This window comes from Acomys minous, assembly GCF_964271855.1.
Source record: "Acomys minous genome assembly, chromosome: 8".
NCBI lineage: Eukaryota > Metazoa > Chordata > Mammalia > Rodentia > Muridae > Acomys > Acomys minous.
Genome location: NC_140489.1, coordinates 59,555,558 through 59,577,951, shown reverse-complemented (window position 1 = coordinate 59,577,951; position 22,394 = coordinate 59,555,558). Strand labels below are relative to the sequence as shown.

Sequence of the window (22,394 nt, the reverse complement as noted above, 5' to 3'; positions counted from 1 at the left end):
TTTTACATTCCAGATTTTCTCTGGCAGTGTCTCCTAGACTGAAGGGAGTCAACAAATACGTGAATAAGTGAATGACCAAAAATTCCTTAGTAATAAGGCTAATGTCAGTTATCGTTAGAGAATAAAACCTGTATTTCAGATTACAACAGTGTTGTTAAAACAAAGTTAAGCATGCAACCAAAGCTATTTTTGTGAGCCCCCCCAGTTTAAATATAGTAAAATTATTAATAGTAAGTGAAACTTTAATAAAAGATTATCTCTAGAGAACATTAAGAGACAATGTTACCACCAGGTATGATCCACATCTTTAATCCCAGCACATGGGAGGCAAAGGCAGGCGCATCTCTGAAGTCCAAGCCCAGCCTGGTCTACACAGTAAGTCTCAGCCTAGCCAGAACTATATATAGCAAGATCTTGTCTCGACAGGCAGGCAGGCAGGCAGGCAGGCCGCGTGCACGCGTACACACACCCACCCAAACATAGACATATACATACATGACAAGGAGAGAAAGTATTTGAGAATGAGAATATGGTAACTTCAGATTACTGGTTCAATTCCACAGAACAAACAGTGTATTACCATCACATATTTATTACACACCATAGAGTTTCACATTTATTTCCTTGCTGGTTTTTTTTTTTTTTTGGCTCCCCTTTCCTCTTCTTTTCTCAACCTCTTTCCAGTATTAGAGATTCGTATAGGCTAAGCAAGCACTCTTCGATCGAGTTACAGACCCTTTTAAAAAACCTTTTTGTTTTTAAACTTGGAGACCTAGTGAACTTATTATATATCCTACTCTTATCTAAAATTCATGATCCTCCCGCCCCATCTTTCCAAGAAGTTGCTTTTATAGGTCTTTGTCACCATGTTTGGTTGATTTTATTTTATTTTTTTTTCTTGTTGAAAATGTAAGTCAGATTTGGTATTTCCAAATCAATAATAACTTTAAAAATGTGTGATAAAAGATTTCTACAAAGACTGACAAGAATCTACTGGATACTTAGTAATATCAACAGATACTTTCCACCCAATGAAAGGAACAGATAAAAAACATTACGTAGTAGGGGATGCTTTAGTGTCACTATAAACGTGCAACACATATCCAAGATCCCTGTTTAAAGAATTGCTGTTGGCAGTGACATCATTAGGGTTGGAAAGAAAATCATGGTCAATGGGATACATAAACATACAAAAATTTTTCTTTGAAAGTAATACCCATGTCTTTAACACAGAAGATGTAAAGGCTCCAATTAGGAACTGCCAGGCAAATGAGAATATTTCAACTCTTGGAGAAGTCCTAACACAACAATTACTAAAAAGCAATGGCTGCGAGCACACAAAAGCCCCTCTTTTCATATTTCTCAATATTTGCCAGCTAATCAATGTGTCCATTAAGTTCAAGGCAGTTATTCAGAAAGTATGGGGAATAAATGCCATCAGATATGAAGGCTGCTGGTGGAATCACTAATGGCACAAATAATATTGGTTCAAATGTTCCAGCAGTGAGCTGCAGAGCTGGCTTCTCGGCACCCAGAGTACCGCAGCTCCCTCTACTGCTCACCGGTGGCTCTGACTTCTCTTGCCAATTAGTGAGGATGTGTGAGCAGTTGGAACCTTAACTGTACAAAGCAGCTTGGAGGTACTCCAGCATCTGCCACTGCCTTCAAGTCAGCCATGTCTTGGCTCACTTTTGTCCCAAACAGATACTCTTTGTCCCTTATCTTTTATCATCCCTTCTGAAAATGAATCATCTTCACTAAACATACAAATACAATGACTAACCGGTCAAAATACACATTCCTGGGGTGTGGTGGCACACACCTCTCTAATCCTAGCACTCAGGAGGCAGAGGCAAGCAGATCTCTATGACTGCAAGACCAGCCTGGTCTACACAGTAAATACTAGGCCAGCCAGAGCCATATAGCAGGACCCTTTCTCAAAAAACAAAAACCAACCAACCCAAATCAACCCTTCCCATGCCATGCTGTTGTTTTACTCGTGTCAAAGGCAGTTTCTTCCGGTTCTAGACTTTCTCATTTCACCTATCTAGCACTCTTCAAAGTGGCAGCCACGTTATAAAGTTTTTAAAGGTTTTATTTTATGTGTATGAGTGCTTTTCTTGTGCGCTTGTATATGCACCACATGTGTGCCTTGTGTCAGTGGAGTTCAGAAAAGGGCACCAGATCCCAGGAAACCGGGGTTGTAGATTGTTACGTACTTCCATATGCTGGAAGTACTAGAAACGGAACTTAGCTCCTCTTCAAGTGCTCAACCTCTGCGCCAGCTCTCCAGCCCCATGAGGCCTAGTTTAATATAAATTTAAAGCTACAAGGTAAAAATAAATTAAAAAAATTTTTTCAAAAATAAGCTAATCGTAAACTTCAAAAACATAGATAATAAGCTGGAGAGATGGCTTAGTAGTGAAGAATTGTGTTACTCTAACACACACACACACACACACACACGTTCTCTTAAAATAATAGAAACAAGTCTTTAAAACTGTCGGCAATAAGAATACATGTGAACTTTTAGAGTATATGTGGAGATAAGTGAAAATTTTCTGTTCAAAAATATTAGTTAAGAATCCATCCACTAAAAAAAAACAAGTAAGAATCCACCCACTGTTTGTACCCTTTGTTCTATTATGCGTTACTGCTCGTTACCAGACACTGTGCTAAGTCAGTGAAATCTGGAAGGCAAGACTTACTAATATGTGCACAAACACCTAATAGTAGACCAACATGCTTTATGGTAGTGTGAGCAATAAGTTTGCTTAATGGAGGAATTATTTTTATTTTTATTTTTTTGTTATCTAAAGATGTTTCATTTAGGTCATAATAAACGAGTATATCAGATAGAAAACAGTATAAGTACATACTCTTGGAGTTTTAAAACATGAGCATTTATAGAACATAAATTTGGTTTAGGTGAAGAAATATAGATAGCATCTTGGGTGTCGATATAGTGAGGACCACTGCAGAGAAGGGATACGGGATTGAGGACGTATGCAGGTATGTCTGACAAAGCTACACTGAGAAGTCAGAGGCTGGGAGGGCACGCCTGGGTTTGTGTTTTAGACAGTAATAATGTCATCAGCTCCCACACGGCTACAGTGTTCTGAGCTGCGGCCAGAGACGACAAGCAGGATGCCTAGTGCTTCGTTGGATAGGTTTATTTAATCCTTACACTAATCTTGAGTTTGGTACTATAATTATCTCCTTCTTACAGATTAAATTAAGGATAGTCCATATTTATTGATGCTATCTTCTAAGAAAATGCTTTATAAAAGACAGTAAATACATAAAATTACGTACTTTTTCAAGAAACTCATTTTCTTTTAACATGAAATGGCAGCAATATTGATGGGCCCCCCTAAGGAGCTTTACAATGTCCTATCATAATGAAAGGGAACTGCATTAGTGGAGCCAATCAATTACCATTCATTTAGTTTTGGCTCTCATACTTCTGCAACAGGTCTTTTACATCTGAGTAGTAGAACTGCAGGGCTAATAAACTGAGACTAATTGAAGAATTATCATTGAATTTAGTAATTTGTCTGATAAAGTTAAACAAAGCCAATTCTGACATTTAAGAAAAAGTCAATCTAAACAGATTGATAAACATCAAATAATATTGGTTGTGGTGGGAAAGCACATCAAGCCTAGTTGGAAAGCACTCTTTAAAGATGTCATGTGCTTTTTTATACTGTGTATCTCAGCATATCAAGTATATTATATATAGATACATACAAAGCTCAGATATAAATCATAAGAATTATAGCACTGGCTGGGCCTAGTGGCACATGCCTTTAATCCTAGCACTTGGGAGACAGAGGCAGATTGATTTCGGTGAATTCATGGCCAGTCTGTTCTACCCAGTGAGTTCCAGGACAGTCGGGGCTATACACTGAGTCCAAGTCTCAAAAAAAACCAAACCAAACCAAACCAAAAACCAAAACCAAACCAAACCAAAACAACAACAACTACTACTCAAATCCACTGAGACCTAGATTTTCTACATATTTTTTCCTGATATTATTCCACATTAATTTCTTCCCCCATGGAACTCTCATACCAATTTGTTTATAACCCAACCTGCATTATAATCATTACTCTCCATATTCCTTATTAAATTATTACCTTTATAAGGATAAGTACCACTTGAAAGTTTGCATCTTTGTTAATATTGTATAAATGATTGTGTATATACATACATATGGACACAGCTTGATGTCTATATATATGTATATACATAATACATACACATATACATACATATGTACCTTTTTTTTCTTTTTAGATAGTCTTGCTATTATAGCCTAGGTGGCTTCAAACTCCTGCCTCAGCTACCTTCATGCTGGAACTTACAGGTATGTGCTAATAGCCTTGGCTTTCAATAAATATACTTGAGTCTGACACCATAGACCACTTGGCCATCTTGACAACCCAATGTAACTGAAAGAAGAAAAAACTACAGGTACATTTTTGACCTCTAAATAGTAAGTATAATAATTCAGCACATATCAATATTTATGTTTTGTGTACTTTTCTCAAATTACATAATAATAATAATTAAGATGTAAAGTAAATCAGAATAAGTCAGGGAATATTTTGTGTCAACTTGGCTGGGTTAAGGACACAGTGTTTGGATGAACACTGGTGTAGATGTTATTATTTTTGTCTAGATGTGATTACTACTTTAATTCGTAGACCTGAACGAATAAAGCCCATTATCTATATACCGCAGGGAGGTCTCATTCAGTCAAAGGCTGTTGAGAAAAACCTGAGGTCACTTGAGAATTCTATTGCTAGATGCCTTGAGACTGACAGCAACATCACCTCTTCCTAGGTCTACAGATTTGGTACTTGCCAATCCCCATAGCTGGGGAAGCCAATTCCTTAAAGTACATCTATCTTATTATTTATGTAACATTTACATTGGATTAATTATCATAATCAATCTAAATAGGATTAGCGGATAAAGGGAATTTGTGTAGATTAAATGAAAATGTACCAGTTAGTACAAAGGACTGAGCCACTTGCAACTTGGTTCCTTTAGGATCCGATGCTCCATGGATACAGATGATGACTTACACCAACCTACAGAGTTCTGTTTCTCTGGGTTTACTAATGTGATTATACACTACAAATTCTGAAAATTCTTATATGTAAATCTCACACTAAAACAAAAAGCACATACAATGACAGTATTATACTAAACACATGTAACTTGAGAGTCATACTGAAACTTTCTTAAGTAAAAAAAATTTTTTTAATTTAAAGAATAGAGCTACAATTGGCAAGAACATGAAATAAAAGCTCTAGAATTATTTCCACTGTAAAACCTAAAACTAAGCAACCAAACAAATGAACTCTTTCTAGGTAGTTAATAAAATGATGGTCTATGATCAAACCTGAACCACTCTCCTGGCTCAGTGGTACCCCCAGTCTGCCTACTCTGCCTCCCAAGTATAGCAATTCAGTTCTAATTGCATGATCAAACCAACAAATTGAGCTTAAGAGACAAAAGTACCTGGCTGACAAAATCAGAGGTTGCATGAAAATGCTTTTCAACTACAAGTAATGTAAGAAACAACAAGTGATGTGAGGGGAGGTTTCAAAGCTCGAAAGACAAATCATCAATACTGACAGATTACTGTAATTCTGGTTGCTAGCATGATCGATTTGGGCAGCATATGACAATCAATACTGTCCTCATTTTCTGAACAACATCAGATTCATACTTACAGAAGATTTTCCTAGGATAAAATTTAAACTCTACTTAATGATCATAAATAGCACAATTTATGCTGTGGAATCTTCATAGGCACTATTATTGGGCATAAGATAACTGACCCAGCAGTGTAGTTATACAAATACAATTGAGTTTATTACATTTTACCTCTTTATTTCTTTGATGAAGATTAAAGAATTAACTCTGGTGGTTTTCAAAACCAACTTCTATTTCCATTCCTATGATAATTCATATTAAGCGTATTGATTTATTTTAGAATACACAATTTTCTCTTCACTGAAAAATCTGATGTAAAAAACATACATTGTAAACTTGACACATTTCTGAAATCAGTATGTTAGTTAAAATTAAGGCATATATTCCTTTACTTTAAGACCTCTAGATACAACTCTCAGTCGAAATTTATTATATAAACCTTCATGTTAAAATCAAGCAAAGAAGGGCTGGAGAGATGGCTCAGTGGTTAAGAGCACTGTACGCCCTTCCAGAGGTCCTAAAGTTCAATTCCCAGCAACCACATGATAGCTCACAACCATCCATACCCTCTAATGCCCTCTTCTGGAATGCAGGTGTACATGCAGATACAGCATTCATATACATAAACAAAATCTTTAAAAAAAAGAAGAAAGTATTTTTAAAAAATTAAGCAAAGAAGTTACTTTCCCATAACGTTTCCCCCTTTTTTCATTCATTTATGTTTGTGAGATAGGGTCATGCTATGCTGTGGTTTGTCTTGAATTCTTGATCTAAAGTGATCTTTCCAATCTCTTTGCTTTTACATCTTTGGTTGTAGGAGCTCCTACTACATCTGGTTCCTCCTCAATAATTACAATATAGATCATGTATATTTTGCAAAAGACAATACTATATTCTTCAGATAACAAAGGATAGGAATAGTGATTATTAAATATTTCTCTCAGTATATATGGAAGAGTTTTCAGGAATCCCTATGGATAGCAAAAATTTATGGACACAAAAGTCCCCTATATATGATAAAATATTTATATATAACCAAATCTTTATATTACTTATTGTAATAAATATACAGGCATAAGTATCATATTAGTAGTTGTTATACTACATTGTTAAAGGGGTATTGATAAGAAAAGAAGTCTCATTTTTTCCTAAATATTTTTCATATACAGTTGTTTGAATTTTTCAAATGGGGAACCCTGGGTACAAGGGCCAAATACTCTTAAACAGTATGAAAAAAAAATCAATTTTCTATATGATAGAAAAAGTTTTCTTGGTCTATGAAATATTTTCACTTTATTCTTTTCTTATTTTAAAACTTAAGAGTGTATGAGCTTATGTGTATATACATGTGCTCGGCCAACAAGCTTGAGTACTGGTTCCTGAAGAGGCCAGAAGCATCAGCTCCTCATGGAGCTCAAGTTAGAGATGCTGTGAGCTGCTGGTGTGGAGCCAAGCTCAGGCTCTCTGCAAAAGCAGCACATGGTCTTAAATGCCGAGCTGTCTCTCCACCTCTTATTCTAGGAAGTCTATAAGCAACTTTACTGGTAGGAACTGTACAGATTTGCTCTTTGAAACAAAAGTGTTCCTGCTGCCTACTATTTTCATTGAAATTATTTCTTTTCATCCTACAATATTCTCTAATGTGTTAACCATTATCTTAATATGATTAAATATTAAAAATGTCATAAAGTAGGCCTGAGAATTCACCTCAAGCCGCTAATCAGTGTAATATAAAAACTCAATTAAGCAATTCCTTAGTCTTGGGTAGAGATGTTTTATACTGATGGTAATATTTGTAAGTAATATAATTAATAATTGCACACACCTCATTTAGCACTCATAGTAATGCTCAGATAATATTAGAATCTTTTTACAGATAAAGACAATGAGAGTTAAAGATTCTATGACTTGGGCTAGGGTTATGACTCAGTGGTAAAGTGATTGCCTAGTATGATCAAGGCCTGGGTTTATTTCTGGAAGCTGAACAGGAGGGGAAGACGACGGCGGCGGCGGCGGCGGCGACGACGACGACAACAACAACAACAACAACAACAACAACAACAACCACCACCACCCCAAACCTGCTTCTGTGGCTTGACCAAGACCATGAGGAAGTTGTCATCACTAAGTTCATTTCAAAGGTAAGTCCACTGAGGTCAGGAGGCTCAGGACATGCTGAAGGCTATGCAGTTCCACAAGAGCAGCACCCACCTGACAGGCTAGCTCCAGAAGCTCTGTTTCCACATCTTTGCACACCTTCATGTCTCTCACCATACTGTTCCCTGCATAGGTTTTTAATTTCATCCATCTCATTATTTATCACTTAAGACTAGTTCACTTTTCATTTTTTTCAAGAGTGTTTCTGGACACTAACTTTCAACTGGCTGGTAGTCCCCTTATTAGTATACATCCTGCACACTCTGCTTTTAAAATGCATGTAGTAAAAATGGTGAAATTCTTTCCAATGATTGTTTTGATCATTTCTGAACCTCCAGAGCAGCACAGAGCCCCACATATAATAGCATTCTAATTATCTAAGCTAAAGATGACTACTTATTAGAAGTATGTAAAAAGCCTGAACTGCCCATTGGCTACATCATGTGGGTCCCCTAGTAAGGGGGACTGGGGACTGTCTCTGACATGGACTCTGATACCTGCTTCTTGATATCCCCCTGCCCCACCGCAGGGCTACCTTGCCAGGCCACAACGGAAGAGGATATGCTCAGTCCTGATGCAACTTGATGAGCTGGCATGGTGGGTGGGTGAGGCTCCCCTTTTCTGAGGAATAGGGGAGGAGGATGGGAGAAGAGGGAAGGAAGGAGGGAAAGACCAGGAGGAGAGAAAGGAAGGGGCTACAATCAGGATGTAAAGTGAATAAATAATAAAAATATAAAAGTATACAGAAAACATAACATTCTTTATCCATTCTTCTACTGAGGGACACTTACACTGTTTCCATGTTCTGGCTATTATGAATAAGGCTGCTATGAACATGGTTGAGCAAATTTTCTTGTTGTGTGCTGGAGCATATACAGGGGGAGGAAATCCCCCTCAGGAACAGTCATAGGGGAGGGGAATAAGGGGAAAATGGGAGGGAGGGAAGAATGGGAGGAGACAAGGGATGGGATAACCATTGGGACGTAACAAGAACAAATTAATAAAAAATTTTAAAAAAGAAAGAAAAACATAACATTCAAATATCACAATTACTCAATCACTAGTGAGGAACTCTGCCATCTACTTATCAGGAACAGAAACCCCAGTCTCAATAATAAGAAATATTTATCTTTTTGTAAGGTAGATGTACACTAGTGTACTAACTACACACGTAAAAAAGGATACAAGTTTTGATACAATGGAATCAGTGATTTCAGAGCACGGCTAGCATTTATTGCTGTGGATCGAACCATAATGGGCAAAACTTTTCCATTCACAATAGCACCATCAAAAAGTGGACCAAAGAAGGGAACCTGGTAAGAGAGATCAGAAAATAATTTTAAAGTCAAACTATAGAAAGACTGTAATAAAAACAATCAAGATCCTTTACACACAAATGTGTTTTTGCTTCCTCTTTGGTTGTCTCTTAAGTAAAAATATTATTCAAATTCATTTTTTTACATGAACTTACAATCACTTATATTAGGACAACAAAGAAACAAAAATTCTCAAGGTCAATAGGTTGGCCATTCAAAAGAACTATGTGCTTTATGTAACTAAGTAACTTATATCCTCTGCCAGTTTCCAAAGTTTTGTAGTTTCAACTGTATACACACACAAAAAAACCCAATTTCTCTATTAAACAAGCTGGAAAAGACACACATTCTTATAGGTAGGCAGTTAGATGGTCGGTTTTGTGAGATACTAATTTTATTCTTATGGCTGGACATGAATTGTCTTCCTAAAACTCATGTTGAGTGCTTAGCTCTGGGGAAGTGATGGGCAACCGAGCTTTGACCCACTGGCCCAGAAACATGGAGTCAAGCAGCCACGAGTTGAAGCATATCATTCTTCTTTTAAGATGTCATTCCTAGGATTTGTTACGACGACAAAAACAAATCTAACACAAATACAGAACCTAAAATGCATTTGGCTTGGTTAATTACAAAAGAAAATCTATGCTTTGATAATTAACTGTCACTTTTATCCAGTGACAATTTATAGCTGTGAATATATAGGTCAGTGGTAGAGTGTTAACCTAGCTGTATGCAAGCACCAATACAGGGGAAAAAAAGATTTAAATATGGTTGGCACAAATGGTAGTTCAAGGCAAGACAACTACCCAAGGATGCCATAGTTCAGGCTATATACCTCAACTTTAAAACGAAAAATGCTTTACAAATATTTAAAAAACCACTCAGTAGGCTGCACCAAACTAGGTTGTGCCCTGTTATAAGTTGACTTCTGGTTTAGATAAACCAAAAAAACAAAAACAAAACCAAAACCCAAACAAACCTTGTCCTCCAGGAAAATTTATAAATGAAAATTTAACCCAATTTGAGAAAATTTGAAGATTCTGAATCAATTATCAAAACAATTTTCTATTAAAAGCATTCACCTTAGAAAAGAACATAATGCCAAACTTTTAAAATTATAATTTATTCATATGTCCCATTGTTATCCCCTTGCTTGTATCTTATTATCTTAAAAAGAAATACTTCTGAAATAGTTGTTGAAATCCTGGGGTACATCTAGATATTCAATCGTAAGAGAGGTAACATCTCTTTAACAATTAAATATATTTATAGGCATTTCGTTTATTATTTTAAAATTACTTTTGGCTTTCTGAGACAGGGCCTCACTAAGTAGCACCGACTTGCCTGGGTTTACCTTAAACTTGTGACAATCATCTTGCCCCTGCCCTGCTGGGATTACAACTGTGCCTTACTAATACCTGCCTGCTTCTTTCTGTGTTTTTTTGGGAAACTGTAGTTTTCTACTTTAATAAAGAGTGAGCTAAGTACAAAGGAACTTCCACTCAGGCATTACCCAGTGTCTTTCTTGCTGGGTTAGTTCCTTCTGCATTATGTTTAAGACAATCTACACAGCTACAGGCTGTTGCATTTCCCCCTACTTTCACAACTGAAAATCTATTACTAAGACAGAAGCTAAGAAGTTCTCACCTCTGGTTTTTTCATGATCTGGATACTGTACATGTGGTTTTTCATTGGATATATTACAATGAGAACATCACCAAATTCTGTAGGAATAATTCCTCTCCGGTAGTCTCTAGTATGTTCTGACCAAACAATGTGTACTTCATCATTTCCTAGGTGTCTCAACTAGAAAAACCAAGGAAATAGTTAGAGTGCTTTGTAAAAGTCCTGTGAGCATATTTACACAACTAGTGACAATAGACCTTACAGAAGGGACAAGGTTGGTTATTTTCATGACACATAAAATACAAACACTCAAAGTCATCAAGGGACAGAGAAGACCAGGCACTTTCAACTCCTGCCGCCAAAGAGACACAAAGAACTCAGATGAGCTGCAGCCCACTCTTTAACACTAGCTGCCGGAGTAACGCAATTCCACTCTCCAGGGCTGTTATAAAAGGGACTGATCTGCGATTATTCTCCTCTTAGGCTATCCACTTTCTGTAGTGCTAATGAGTAGCAAGATGGCCTAAAGAAGCATCCAGAAGAGAAACAAATAAAATAAAATAAAAGATGCCTCACAAATTTTATAACCATTTATTAAGGTGGAAAGAGTTGGTTATTTTTGGTTTAACAAGTTACTTTTTTAGGCACCCTCCCCCACAAACAACTTAGAAAATCTTCCAAATAAATATTAGGCTCTAAAAATGTTAACTTTGATATGTGTTGCTTACAAACATACTTCTGGCAATCTTGAGAGTGTTATGATAATTAAAACTGTAAGAAAAGAACATTTAAAAGTTGTGCTTCTAATAAGTTGTTTAAAAATGAACTTACTGTATGTTACTGAGCTTTCTTCATGGTGATTATGGTATAAGCCTCAATTTTATTATAAAATGTCATCATCTAGGACACTATAGACTCTGTTACTTGGAACACGTGAGTCGATGTTTGGCAGACATTTTACATCAGCCCTTCCATCACTTCCAGATAACTGACCAAACCACAGCTGGGAAAGTTCAGTAGATGAAAGAAGGACACAGCTGGTCTGAGCTAATGTACTGGTGATTTCTATATTTTACATATGTGATTTCTAGATTAAAAACCATAAGGTAGATAAAAACTTAATATTTGACTGAGACAAAAAGAGCAGTTAAGTTCAATTTTTTTGAAAAGACCCTTTCAGTCATGCTTTAGACCTGGAATTAACTCCCCTGCCACTTGTGAATACCATACAGGAATTGCATACATGCAGACTTGGACTTTGTGCCATTTTTAAAAAGCAAAAAAGAAATTACACAACCTAGAAAAGCCATGCCCTATAATTATATTTTTTAATCAAAATACTTTAAAAATATCCTTCCTATACAGCCATACCCATGTGTCAGCTTCCCTAATAGGTTTATGTTAACTGAATACAAAAGAAATGTGAAATAAATTTAACCAGGAGGGATGATCCAATCTAATTTTGATACATTAATGTCATATGCTGTACATGTTACAATAGCAGCCAGATCTAATACTAAGCTCCAGGCTACACTGAGATTTCCAAATGGCAGATTGTTCTAAGTGATATCAAGTATAATTGAAGTAATAAATGATAGTAAAAGCTGAACACACTGTCAGGAAGAATTTAAGTATTTACTTTTTAAAATTAAATGAGTTAGGTTAGGAAAGACAAGACAACTGAAATAATGCAGGTCTCAATTTACAGAAAATTCCTTTTATTTATCTGCTACATTAACCCTTGAACTCTTGCCAAAATTACCTATAATTTCTAGTGCCACTTATCTAAAGAAACAAGAGAACAAGGCAACTGTACTATTATCTTTTACCAAAGTTGTCTTCAAATATCTCCCATATAGTATTAAAGGTCTGTTAGAAGTTAAAAAAAGACACATTTTCCGTCAAGATGTTATATTTTTTTACACAGAACCATGTGCATTAACAAATCATTCTATATGTGTTTGATATTTAAAGTAAAAACCTTCATGAAAATATTTTATTATTTAGATTCTAATGCTAAGAATATAGTTGTTTGAAGCTGTCAAAATGATATTTTTATAACTTTAATAACAAAAATTGAGATGTTGTTAACCATTGCTGTATATTTGGGGAATTTTTGAAAGACCATTGAAAAATGATTTTCTAATAATCAAAAGGAAACAGAAGCTATAATGCCAGTAATAAAAACAGGAGAGTAGGGGCTGGAGAGATGGCTCAGTGGTTAAGAGCACTTGACTGCTCTTCCAGAGGTCCTGAGTTCAATTCCCAGCAACGATATGGTGGCTCACAACCATCTGGTTGACTCTTCTGGTGTGCATGAAGAAGACAGAGCACTCATACATAAAATACATGAATAAATAAATCTTTAAAAAGAATATGTTAGAAAAAAATAAATACAAAAGAAAGCTCGAAAAAAACAAGAGACCAAACAAGTTGGGTGTTATCTATATTTGGTACAGATACCTTATATACTATTTTATATTTATTTATTTCTTACCTCTTAAGGACTTAAAAGACTATGTCCTGTGCATACTCAGTAAGTTTCCCTCTACTCTAAATTTCTCAAAGGAGTGCCCTTCCTTCTCCTCTCCTTTCTTCCCCTCCCCTCCTCCTCTCTCTGTCTCTGTCTCTTTTCTACAACTCTTTTTTTGAGACAAGGTTTCTTTGTATAGCCCTGACTATCCTGGAGCTTAATATGTAGAGTAGGGTGCCCTCAAACAAAGATCTCCTGCCTCCTCTCTCCCAAAGTGTTTTACTAAAGGCATGTACAGCCTATGTATATATTTCTGAACCCACGTGCAAGCCAAGTTTTGAAAGAGCATCCAGACTGCTGTGTATACGGGGCAGATCTGTGTGATGACTGGTAACCAATGCTCTTCTAAATTCAACTGCTACTGACGCTACTGTGGAATCTAAACTGTATGATGTAGGCTAGAGATGACCAGTACTAAGTAATGAAGAAAATGAACTCTAGCCCGTCATCCCTTACAGAGTGCTAATAATAGTGGCTCTCCTAAAGGAGCACTTCCACACCTAGAACAGTAGGCCCCCTGTGATATCTGAGGAGTAGATGCACACCCTTTGCACAAACAATTTTAACATCATGAAGTGTAACTGGTCATAATTAGACTCTACCTTTAATGAGCCTGAGTCACCAGAGTATTCTTTACATGAAGCAAACCCTGCCTTCCTGATACTACTTCCAAACACGAATCCAACGTGTAATCTGTAAGTTATCTTTTCAGATATCTGAAGATCAATTTAATATCTTCACTTTCCTTTTTCAGGTTAAAAACTGTCATTTTCCTGGATTGTTTTCTCAATTTACTGATGTTTCTATTATGCTGCAATGTCTGGAATAGAACATCGATATATGCTCTAATTCAGTAAACTCATTAGTGGGACTATTTTTTCCTCTGTTACTCAATTATTTTCTGAAACTTTACAGGACCATTGAAGTCAACTTAAACTTCTTTCCTTGCAAAGTTCTTATTGTCAGTCTCTGTGTGCGCACATGTAGATTTTTAGTGAACTGAACTTAGGTTGCTAAGCTCGGCCGCAAGCTCTTCTACCCACTGGACCATCTGCAAAGTTCTTTTAATTAGGTAAAATAAATTGTTCCATTTAAAGAAAGGACTTCATATTTATTGTCATTAAGTTTTATTTTGCCAAGTCTAGGTTGTCTTTTAAGCGTATTAAGGTCTACTGTTAGCCTACTCTGCTATTCAGTGTGCTGGCTCATTCTTTTCTAGATTATAGCTATCATTAAGTTAAAATTCTTACATCTTCATTTAAGTTCTGAACAAAAATGTCAAATGGTTTACACATCAAAGACAGTCAGATAACCAAATGACAAATAAGTTACACACAGTGTCCCAAACACTTCTCTGGATACAAATAGTAAAGAACATCAATCTATAATGCCACTTGCATTGAACCCTGGGAAGCCAGAGCGTGCCAACTAGCAGGGTTAGGTTCTCTGAGCAGCACCCTGACAGAACCTGTCTCAGCTGAGGTAGAGCAGAGGACTGGTAAGCTGAGGTTGTTTTCTGACTTCTCTGTGCATGTGCTAGGCATTGGCAGTGTGCACACACCACACACACTTAAAAGGGCAACATAGGGCAAAGGGAGAGTGTTCTTGAGTAGAGGGGCTCTTTAGCTACAATGATTTGGAAAGATCTTACTGTGAAACTGTCACCTAAGTGTGAGAGATTAGTGAGAATGAAGAAGCCTGAAGAAAAACCTGCAGATTAACATAACATTTCAGTAGGCGGAGCCTGAGCTATGGGGCTAGACTTGCTTCGGTGGAAGGTTAGAAGAGTGAAAGCAGTCTGCTAAGTGAGTAGGAAGATGACAGAAGTGACCAGAGAAGTGAGCAGAAAGGCGGCCAAAGCACAGGGAGGATGCTGGGGCTAAGTCTTACTTTGCGTGCAAGGAGAAGCTACTGCTACCCTATCTGAATCATGCTGCTCAAGGTGGTGAGACAGCTGGCATGGAACCACGGAGAGTATTTCTACTCTCTACGTCTGTCATCAGGAGTGGGGCTGTGGGTATTATGTGACATGGAATAGAACTTGTAACATTGTTATATTTTGATCTGAAGCTATGAGTACAATTGCCCTGTTGTTTAGTTTTTGTCAACATGACATAGCTTGGGTCATCTGGGAAGAGGGAACATCAACTGAGAAAATGCCTCCATCAGATGGCTGTAGTCACGTCTAGGGGGCATCTTCTTAAGTAATAATTTATGTGGGGAGGGCCCAGCCCACTGTAGATAATGTCACCCTTGGGCAGGTTGGTTTTGGGTTGTATAAAAAAAAAAAAGGTTGCTGAGGAAGCCATGAGGAGCAAGCCACTATGTAGAATTCCGCCATGGTTCCTGCCTCTGCTTCTGCCTGAGTTCCTGGCTAACCTCAATGATCGACTGTAATTGGTTCATGTAAGCCAAATAAACCCTTTCCTCCTTCACATTGCTTTTAATCATGGAGTTTATCAAGTGACAGAAAGCAAACTATGACAATTCCATAGGATCTGTTAATTATTATAAACCCCGTTTTTATTAAAATAATAAACCCTTATTATTATTATTCCACAAAGTTATTTTCAATTTTGTTTACATTGTATTTACCTTATAGTTCTTTGGAAAGTCTCTCACATGCTAATTTTATTTTTAAAATAAAAATAAAAATAGATTAGAACTAAAAATTAAACCAAGTAGAGTTTTTAAGACCCATTTACTTGAGAAACTATTGTGATCAAGTTTCAAGACATGACCTGCTGTCCATTACACTAATAGTATTTCAAAGGAAGCTGACTTAAACAGAGTACTTCTTCTTCCTCTTTTGGGGGTTCAGGAAATGAAAGACAGCCTAGAGAGTCCAACTAAGTATTTCACAATTATCTCAACTTGATCTTCATCAAACTTCTAAAAGGATGATTCAGCTCCCTTGGAAGCAGAGTATCAGCAAGTGGCCGCAACAAGGAGACAGAGGAAATGAGAGAGGCTGCTCTCAACACTTTATACCAATGCTTGCAGCACTTTTGATTTTTAGGGGTGAATACAGCCAGTTAAGTGGAAATTATTTTTAACCATTTTCCATCAATCTTTCTCAGGTAGAAATAATTCATAGAACAGATGGCTTGGACTGGGTTATAGCAGGACTTTTGATACAGTGACATAATATTTCTAAGAGAGACATTACTAGATTGAATGGTGAATTTGGTTAAAAAGTATAGTCTATGTTACAAAAATTCTGCTGCTATTATCTTATGCGTTGAGAAACCTTCATGTCACAAAATAATTCTATACTTAAACAGATCCAGGGACATTAACTTCACATTCTGAGAAAATAAAATGTTTAAAAATAATTTACAAAACCACCACATATTTAAAATAAAAAGTCAGAACTAAAATTAGTTTTTATAAAAATGGATATAAATGATGTTTCCCCTACCAAGTTTAAAACATAGAACCAGAGTCATAAATAATTCTAGCTTGCCAGAGGCATGGCTATTTCTTTATACTGACTGTCGACTATCTAATTTAATTAGAGGTATTAAACTCCATGTTGAGGTCAACAAGCTTTACTTCCTCCAATATTACACTGCAACCAGCGCTCATTAATGTGTCTACTGAATAGATTAACACACCTGAAGATGTATGTACAAAGGACGGGGGGACAACCTAATGAAATCCAATTGTTCATTTGTAATAGGACATGTTCTAGGCCTCAACTTATTACCACTAATGTGGAATTTATTAAATTCAGGAGAAAAATACCAATACAGAAAGTGATTTTTTAATTAAGAACTTGTATAAGACAACTGGCATCTACGATTAAGTTTAAACATTTAAGCCATTGAAAAGAAAGTGATATAAAAATAAAACTAAAATATAAAGCTGCTATTGAAAAAATATTAGTAGGATGCTTGAGGAGCATATTAACAGGAAGTGTCACTGAGAATAAGGAAAAGGGAAAATCAGTATACGGAAAAACAAGTATTTTTGTTTTTGATTTCTATGAAAGAAGATTTAGAATAGCAATTCTAAATTATGAGATCATACTTATATATTCTTTCTGTTGGATGTTAAGACATACAAATAATTTAAAATTGCATTAAGTAAAAAAGCTAATTTAGCCTGGGTATTTCCTCACCAGTACTTATTTTAACAGCAAAACTGTAACCAGATATTTGCATTTAAAGAAAATTAGAAAGGACTGGCAAGATGATTCAGCAGGTAAAGGTACCTGCTGCCAAGACTGACAATTTGACAATCTGACTTCAACCTTGAGAATCCACATGGTGGAAGGAAAGAACTAAATCCCACATGTTGTCCTCTGGTCTTTACATGTACTGTGGCATATGTGCAAGCATGTGATTGTACATACATGTGCACGCACATACACACCCCCCAATCAAACATCACTTTAATAAATACCAGAACAGTTCAGAAAGATAGCTCAGCAGGTAAAAGCTGCTGTTACAGAGCCTGACGGGTTGCGTTGCTCCACTGGGACCATGTGATGAAAGGTGAGAGCTAGTTCTCAATGGCCTCCACATGTGTGCATTCTAAAATGCAACAAAACTCCCAAAGGCACAATATTAATTCTACCTGACACTGTCTACAGATTAAATATATCCCTACCAAAATCTCAACACTGTAACAAAGTAACAATGACCAAAGCACAATATACGAATGTATGAAAGTGTCTAAATAAACTTCTTACTTTGTACTTGCCAATTACAAAAGAAAGAAGAAAAATCCAGTAGATTTGGCACAAAAAGACAAACCATTCTAAATCATGTATATGGAGTCTTTAAGAGATGTTCAAAGTCAAAACAATCTTGAAAAAGAAATGGAGAATTCATACTTCCTGAGTCCAAACTTAGAATGCAACAGCCATATAAGCAATATAGACTGGTGTAAGAACAGACATTTAGACTAATGAACTAATACAGTAGCTTCTCTACAAGTAGTGATGAAAAGATTGGGCATTTACATGCAACTCTGTATCTTACTTCATACACTACAAGTAGCTCAGTGTTAATAGAAAATGTAAATGCTAAGAGCTAAAGCTTCAAAGCTCTCAGAAAAAAAATAGAGAAACATCCCCATGATAGTGGATTTGGTAATGGTTTCTTGGATTGATATTAACAACAGAGGCAACAAAAGAAAAATTAAAATTGAGTCCATAAATATTAGCTAATCATATACTGGATAAGAGAATAATAACTACAATGTATAAAGAACTCCTATAATGACATAAGAGAAACAGAAAAAGGACTTGGATAGACATTTTGCCAAAGCAGATAAACAAGTGTTCAGTCTCCACATAACAAGATGCTCACTGTCACCAGATGTCACAGAAATGTAAATTAAAACTAAAGGAAATAGCCACTTTGGGACAGGCATGGTGGTGAGAAAAGAGAGGCAGAAAGACTATGAGAATGTGTTGAGCAGTGAATTCAAGAATAACTTTGGATATAGACAGATAAATTCTACTTCAACAGAAACAAACAAAATAACTACTTTGCACCTATTAGGATGTCCATAGTTTTTTTCTTCTAACAAGTATTGATGATGGTGTGCTAAGAACGTAAAACAGTTGAGGTGTCTCACTCTTTGACTTGAAATTATATTACAGAATTACAAATACTTCTGAAACCTAACCTTGGATTTCAGGTTTTCCTATCCTCTCACTCAACTCAGCTATTAAAGACAAGGACACCTTGAAATCTGCAGCAAATGGACGGAACTAGAACACAGTAAGAGACGCTGCACTGCAGGGCTCTCAACCTGTGGGTGTGACCCCTTTGGGTGGGTTACATGTTTACATTGTGATTCACAACAGTGGCAAAATTATGGTTATGAAGCAGCAACAAACATAACGTTATGGTTTGGGCTGATCACAACCCGAGGAACCGTATTGAAGGACCACAGCTTAGAAGGTTGAGAGGCACTGCTGTACTAGTTACTTTTCTTATTGTTATGACCAAATACCTGACAGAAAGCAGCTTAGGGGAAGGATCGTTTGGTTTATGGTTCAGAAAAATACAGTCCATCACAGCAGGAAAGCAACAGTGGTGGGAGTGGTTTGATCCTCAGTGCTGAGCAGAAAGCAGAGAGAAAGACATACATTTGGGGAGGGTCTGGCCTTCCCTCCTTAGTTGAATGCCTCCAGAACTCTCTCTCCAAGTCCAGTCACGCTGACAATGGAGGTAAGGCACCACAGATGTGAAGGTGAGATATGAAGAAGGCATGTGGAGCTCCCGAGCTGGCGATGCCATTCTCCAGGAATCCCCGTGTGTTTGGCTATGCAGACACTCTGTGAACACAGTCCTCTGGGCTCATATGGGGACTGAAGCACAAGATTATGGTTAGTGTTAACCGCTGGAATGGGGGAACTCAGCAGAGTCCGGCTGCTGCATCTTCTTAGTTTTGTGAGAAACATGCCTTCCTCATGGGTATGGAGTGAGAGCTCTTCTGAAATGGGGGTTTATGATTTACTTGCAGTCAGGCAATTGACTTAATGGCTAATTCCAAGACAGAAGGCAAGAGTTGATTAGTATCTATAGGTAAAAACAGGGTAGGTGAAAATCAGAGAAAGGTTTCTTTGTTTTCCTTCTGAGTATTAAAATTAAGACACACACACACACACACACACACACACACACACACACACACACACACACACTACAATATAGTAATCAGGATGGGACTGTCATAAAAATAGATATGAAGACCAAGGTAACAGAATAGAAAATACGTACGTAAGTACAAATGTTTCAATATGGATGCCAATAATATACGTGAGGAAAGATGTGATGAAGGGTTAATAAAAAATTATAAAGAACACTTTCAACTCAATAAGCAGAAAAACAGACAGTAAAAAACAGGCAAAGGATGAGAACACATATTTCTCCTGAGAGAAGTTATACCAATGAGGTGTTTAGAAAGGTAAGTGGTCAGTTTCAGGGAAGTTATTCCGAGTGTGTGGAACTGAAACCACTACAACATTTGCCGGATGGCTACTGTAAAGAAGAGGTAAGTACTGCTGAGAATGCAGAGAAATGGGAACGCTCATTCATCATTGTTGCAATGTGTGGATAGAGCTATTATGGAAGATAGTATAGAGACTGATAAAAGAAAAGAGCTGCATATGAACTACCAATCATCTCTATTCAGGATATATACTGAAAAGAGGTGAAATCACCACTTATTCTAGCTTCCTTTCTATTGCTGGGATAAAACACTCTGACCCAAAGCGACTTAAAGGAGGAAAGGATTTATTTTAGCTTACAGCTTACAATCTATCACTGAAGGACATTAGGGCACGAATTCAAGCTATGAACTCCTCACAGCAAAGGAAATACAGCAGGAACCATGGGGAATACTCCCTGCTGGCTCACTTAAGAGATCCATTTTTAGTAAGTTTTCATACTCATCCCAAACCCACCTGTCCAGAGTGGGCTGAGCCCTCCGGTGTCAGCTAATAATAAAGGACCATCACTTTTTTTTTTTTTTTTTTTTTTTTTTTTTTTTTTTTGGTTTTTCGAGACAGGGTTTCTCTGTGTAGCCTTGGCCATCCTGGACTGACTTTGTAGACCAGGCTGGCCTCGAACTCACAGCGATCCGCCTGCCTCTGCCTCCCGAGTGCTGGGATTAAAGGCGTGCGCCACCACGCCCGGCTAGGACCATCACTTTTAAAGACATCTTCACAGGCTAATCTGATCTAGGCAATTCCTCAATAGAGGCTCTTTCTTCTCAGATGACTACAGGCAGTGTTAAGTTGACATAGTGAACTAGGCTATGACCTTATAAAGGTATCTGCACTCCTAGGTTTCTTGCAGAATATTCCTAATTAGGAAATGGAAACATTCTATAGATCTGTGATGGCTAGTTTGAATCATTAACTTGATACAACCAAGAATTACCAGGGCAGAGGGTCTCAGTGAAGGATTGTCTGCATTGGGTTGACCTGTGGGGAATTGTCTTAAACTGATGGCAGGTCCAGCCCACTGTGAGAGGCATCATTCCCTAGACAGCGGTCCTGAACTATATAAATCTGGGGAAATTATGCTAAGCAGAGGAAAGCGAGTGAGTGAGCATGACTGTGTTCATTGCTCACTGCTCGTGACGGGATAATATGACTAGTGATTTGAAGTTCCTGCCTTCAATGATAGACTATAACTTGTACTTGTGAACTGAAATAGAACTTTTCTTCTCTAGTTTTTATTACAACAGAAATGAAACCAGGAAATTATTCACTCATGATTAACGGATAAAGAAAATGAAGTATATATGCAAGTGATGAAATACTGATTAGCTTTAAAAAAGAAGATTCTGCCATTTGCCACAACATGGAAGAACCTGAAGAAGATTCTGTTAAGTGAAATATGACATGCTGAGAAAATATATGAATTCATTTATATGCAAAATTAAAAATCAAATATAAAAAATATAATAAAAGCCAGGTTTGTTTTGGTATATATCTATAATCTACCACTCAAGAGACTGGGCAAGAGGATCATGAGTTCAGGGACAGTTTGGACTGCACAGTAAAACTATGTCTACAGACAAACAAACAAACAGATAAACAAGTGCTCTTAATCACAAAGCCATCTCAAAGTCATATATCAAGTGAACAACAACAACAACAACAACAACAACAACAACAACAACAAAACCAAACCAAAACAGTGATCCAGTTGCTAAAGTCAGGGAGGAAAATAGGGAGATACAGGCCTAAGGATATAAGGTAGCAGGTATATAGGTTTAAGTATCCAGGAGTCCAGTGAACCAGGTTCAATAGTGAGATTATTGTGTTTAAAGAGATTTTAACTGCTATAGTCACTATGTAACTATGTAATGGATAATAGGTATGCTAATTTGTCTCATCACAGAAGTAATTTACCACTTATGTGTTTTCTAAACATAACACTGTAAACCTCAAATATACAAAATAAAATTCACTAAAAACAGCAAAATAAGCTAAAGAGATTGCTTTGTGGTTAAGAGCACTAACTGCTCTTCCAGAGGACCTGAGTTCAGTTCTCAGCAC

At 36.9% G+C, this 22,394-nt stretch overlaps 1 protein-coding gene across 6 annotated transcripts in view; it reads right to left on the bottom strand.

Annotated features, from left to right (window-relative positions):
• RALGAPA1 (Ral GTPase activating protein catalytic subunit alpha 1) overlaps positions 1-22,394 on the bottom strand; it is a 210,289-nt gene that overhangs the window by 23,521 nt on the left and 164,374 nt on the right. For all 6 annotated transcript variants that reach the window (XR_014780905.1, XM_084791681.1, XM_084791684.1 and 3 more), the window contains 2 exons: positions 10,852-11,010; positions 9,074-9,201 (listed from right to left, as the gene is read on the bottom strand). Coding sequence is in view for 5 of the 6 variants with exons in the window: in XM_084791681.1 (XP_084647807.1) it covers positions 9,074-9,201; positions 10,852-11,010 (287 nt within the window). In the remaining variant the exon portion in view is untranslated. The remainder of the gene's footprint in view (positions 1-9,073; positions 9,202-10,851; positions 11,011-22,394) is intronic.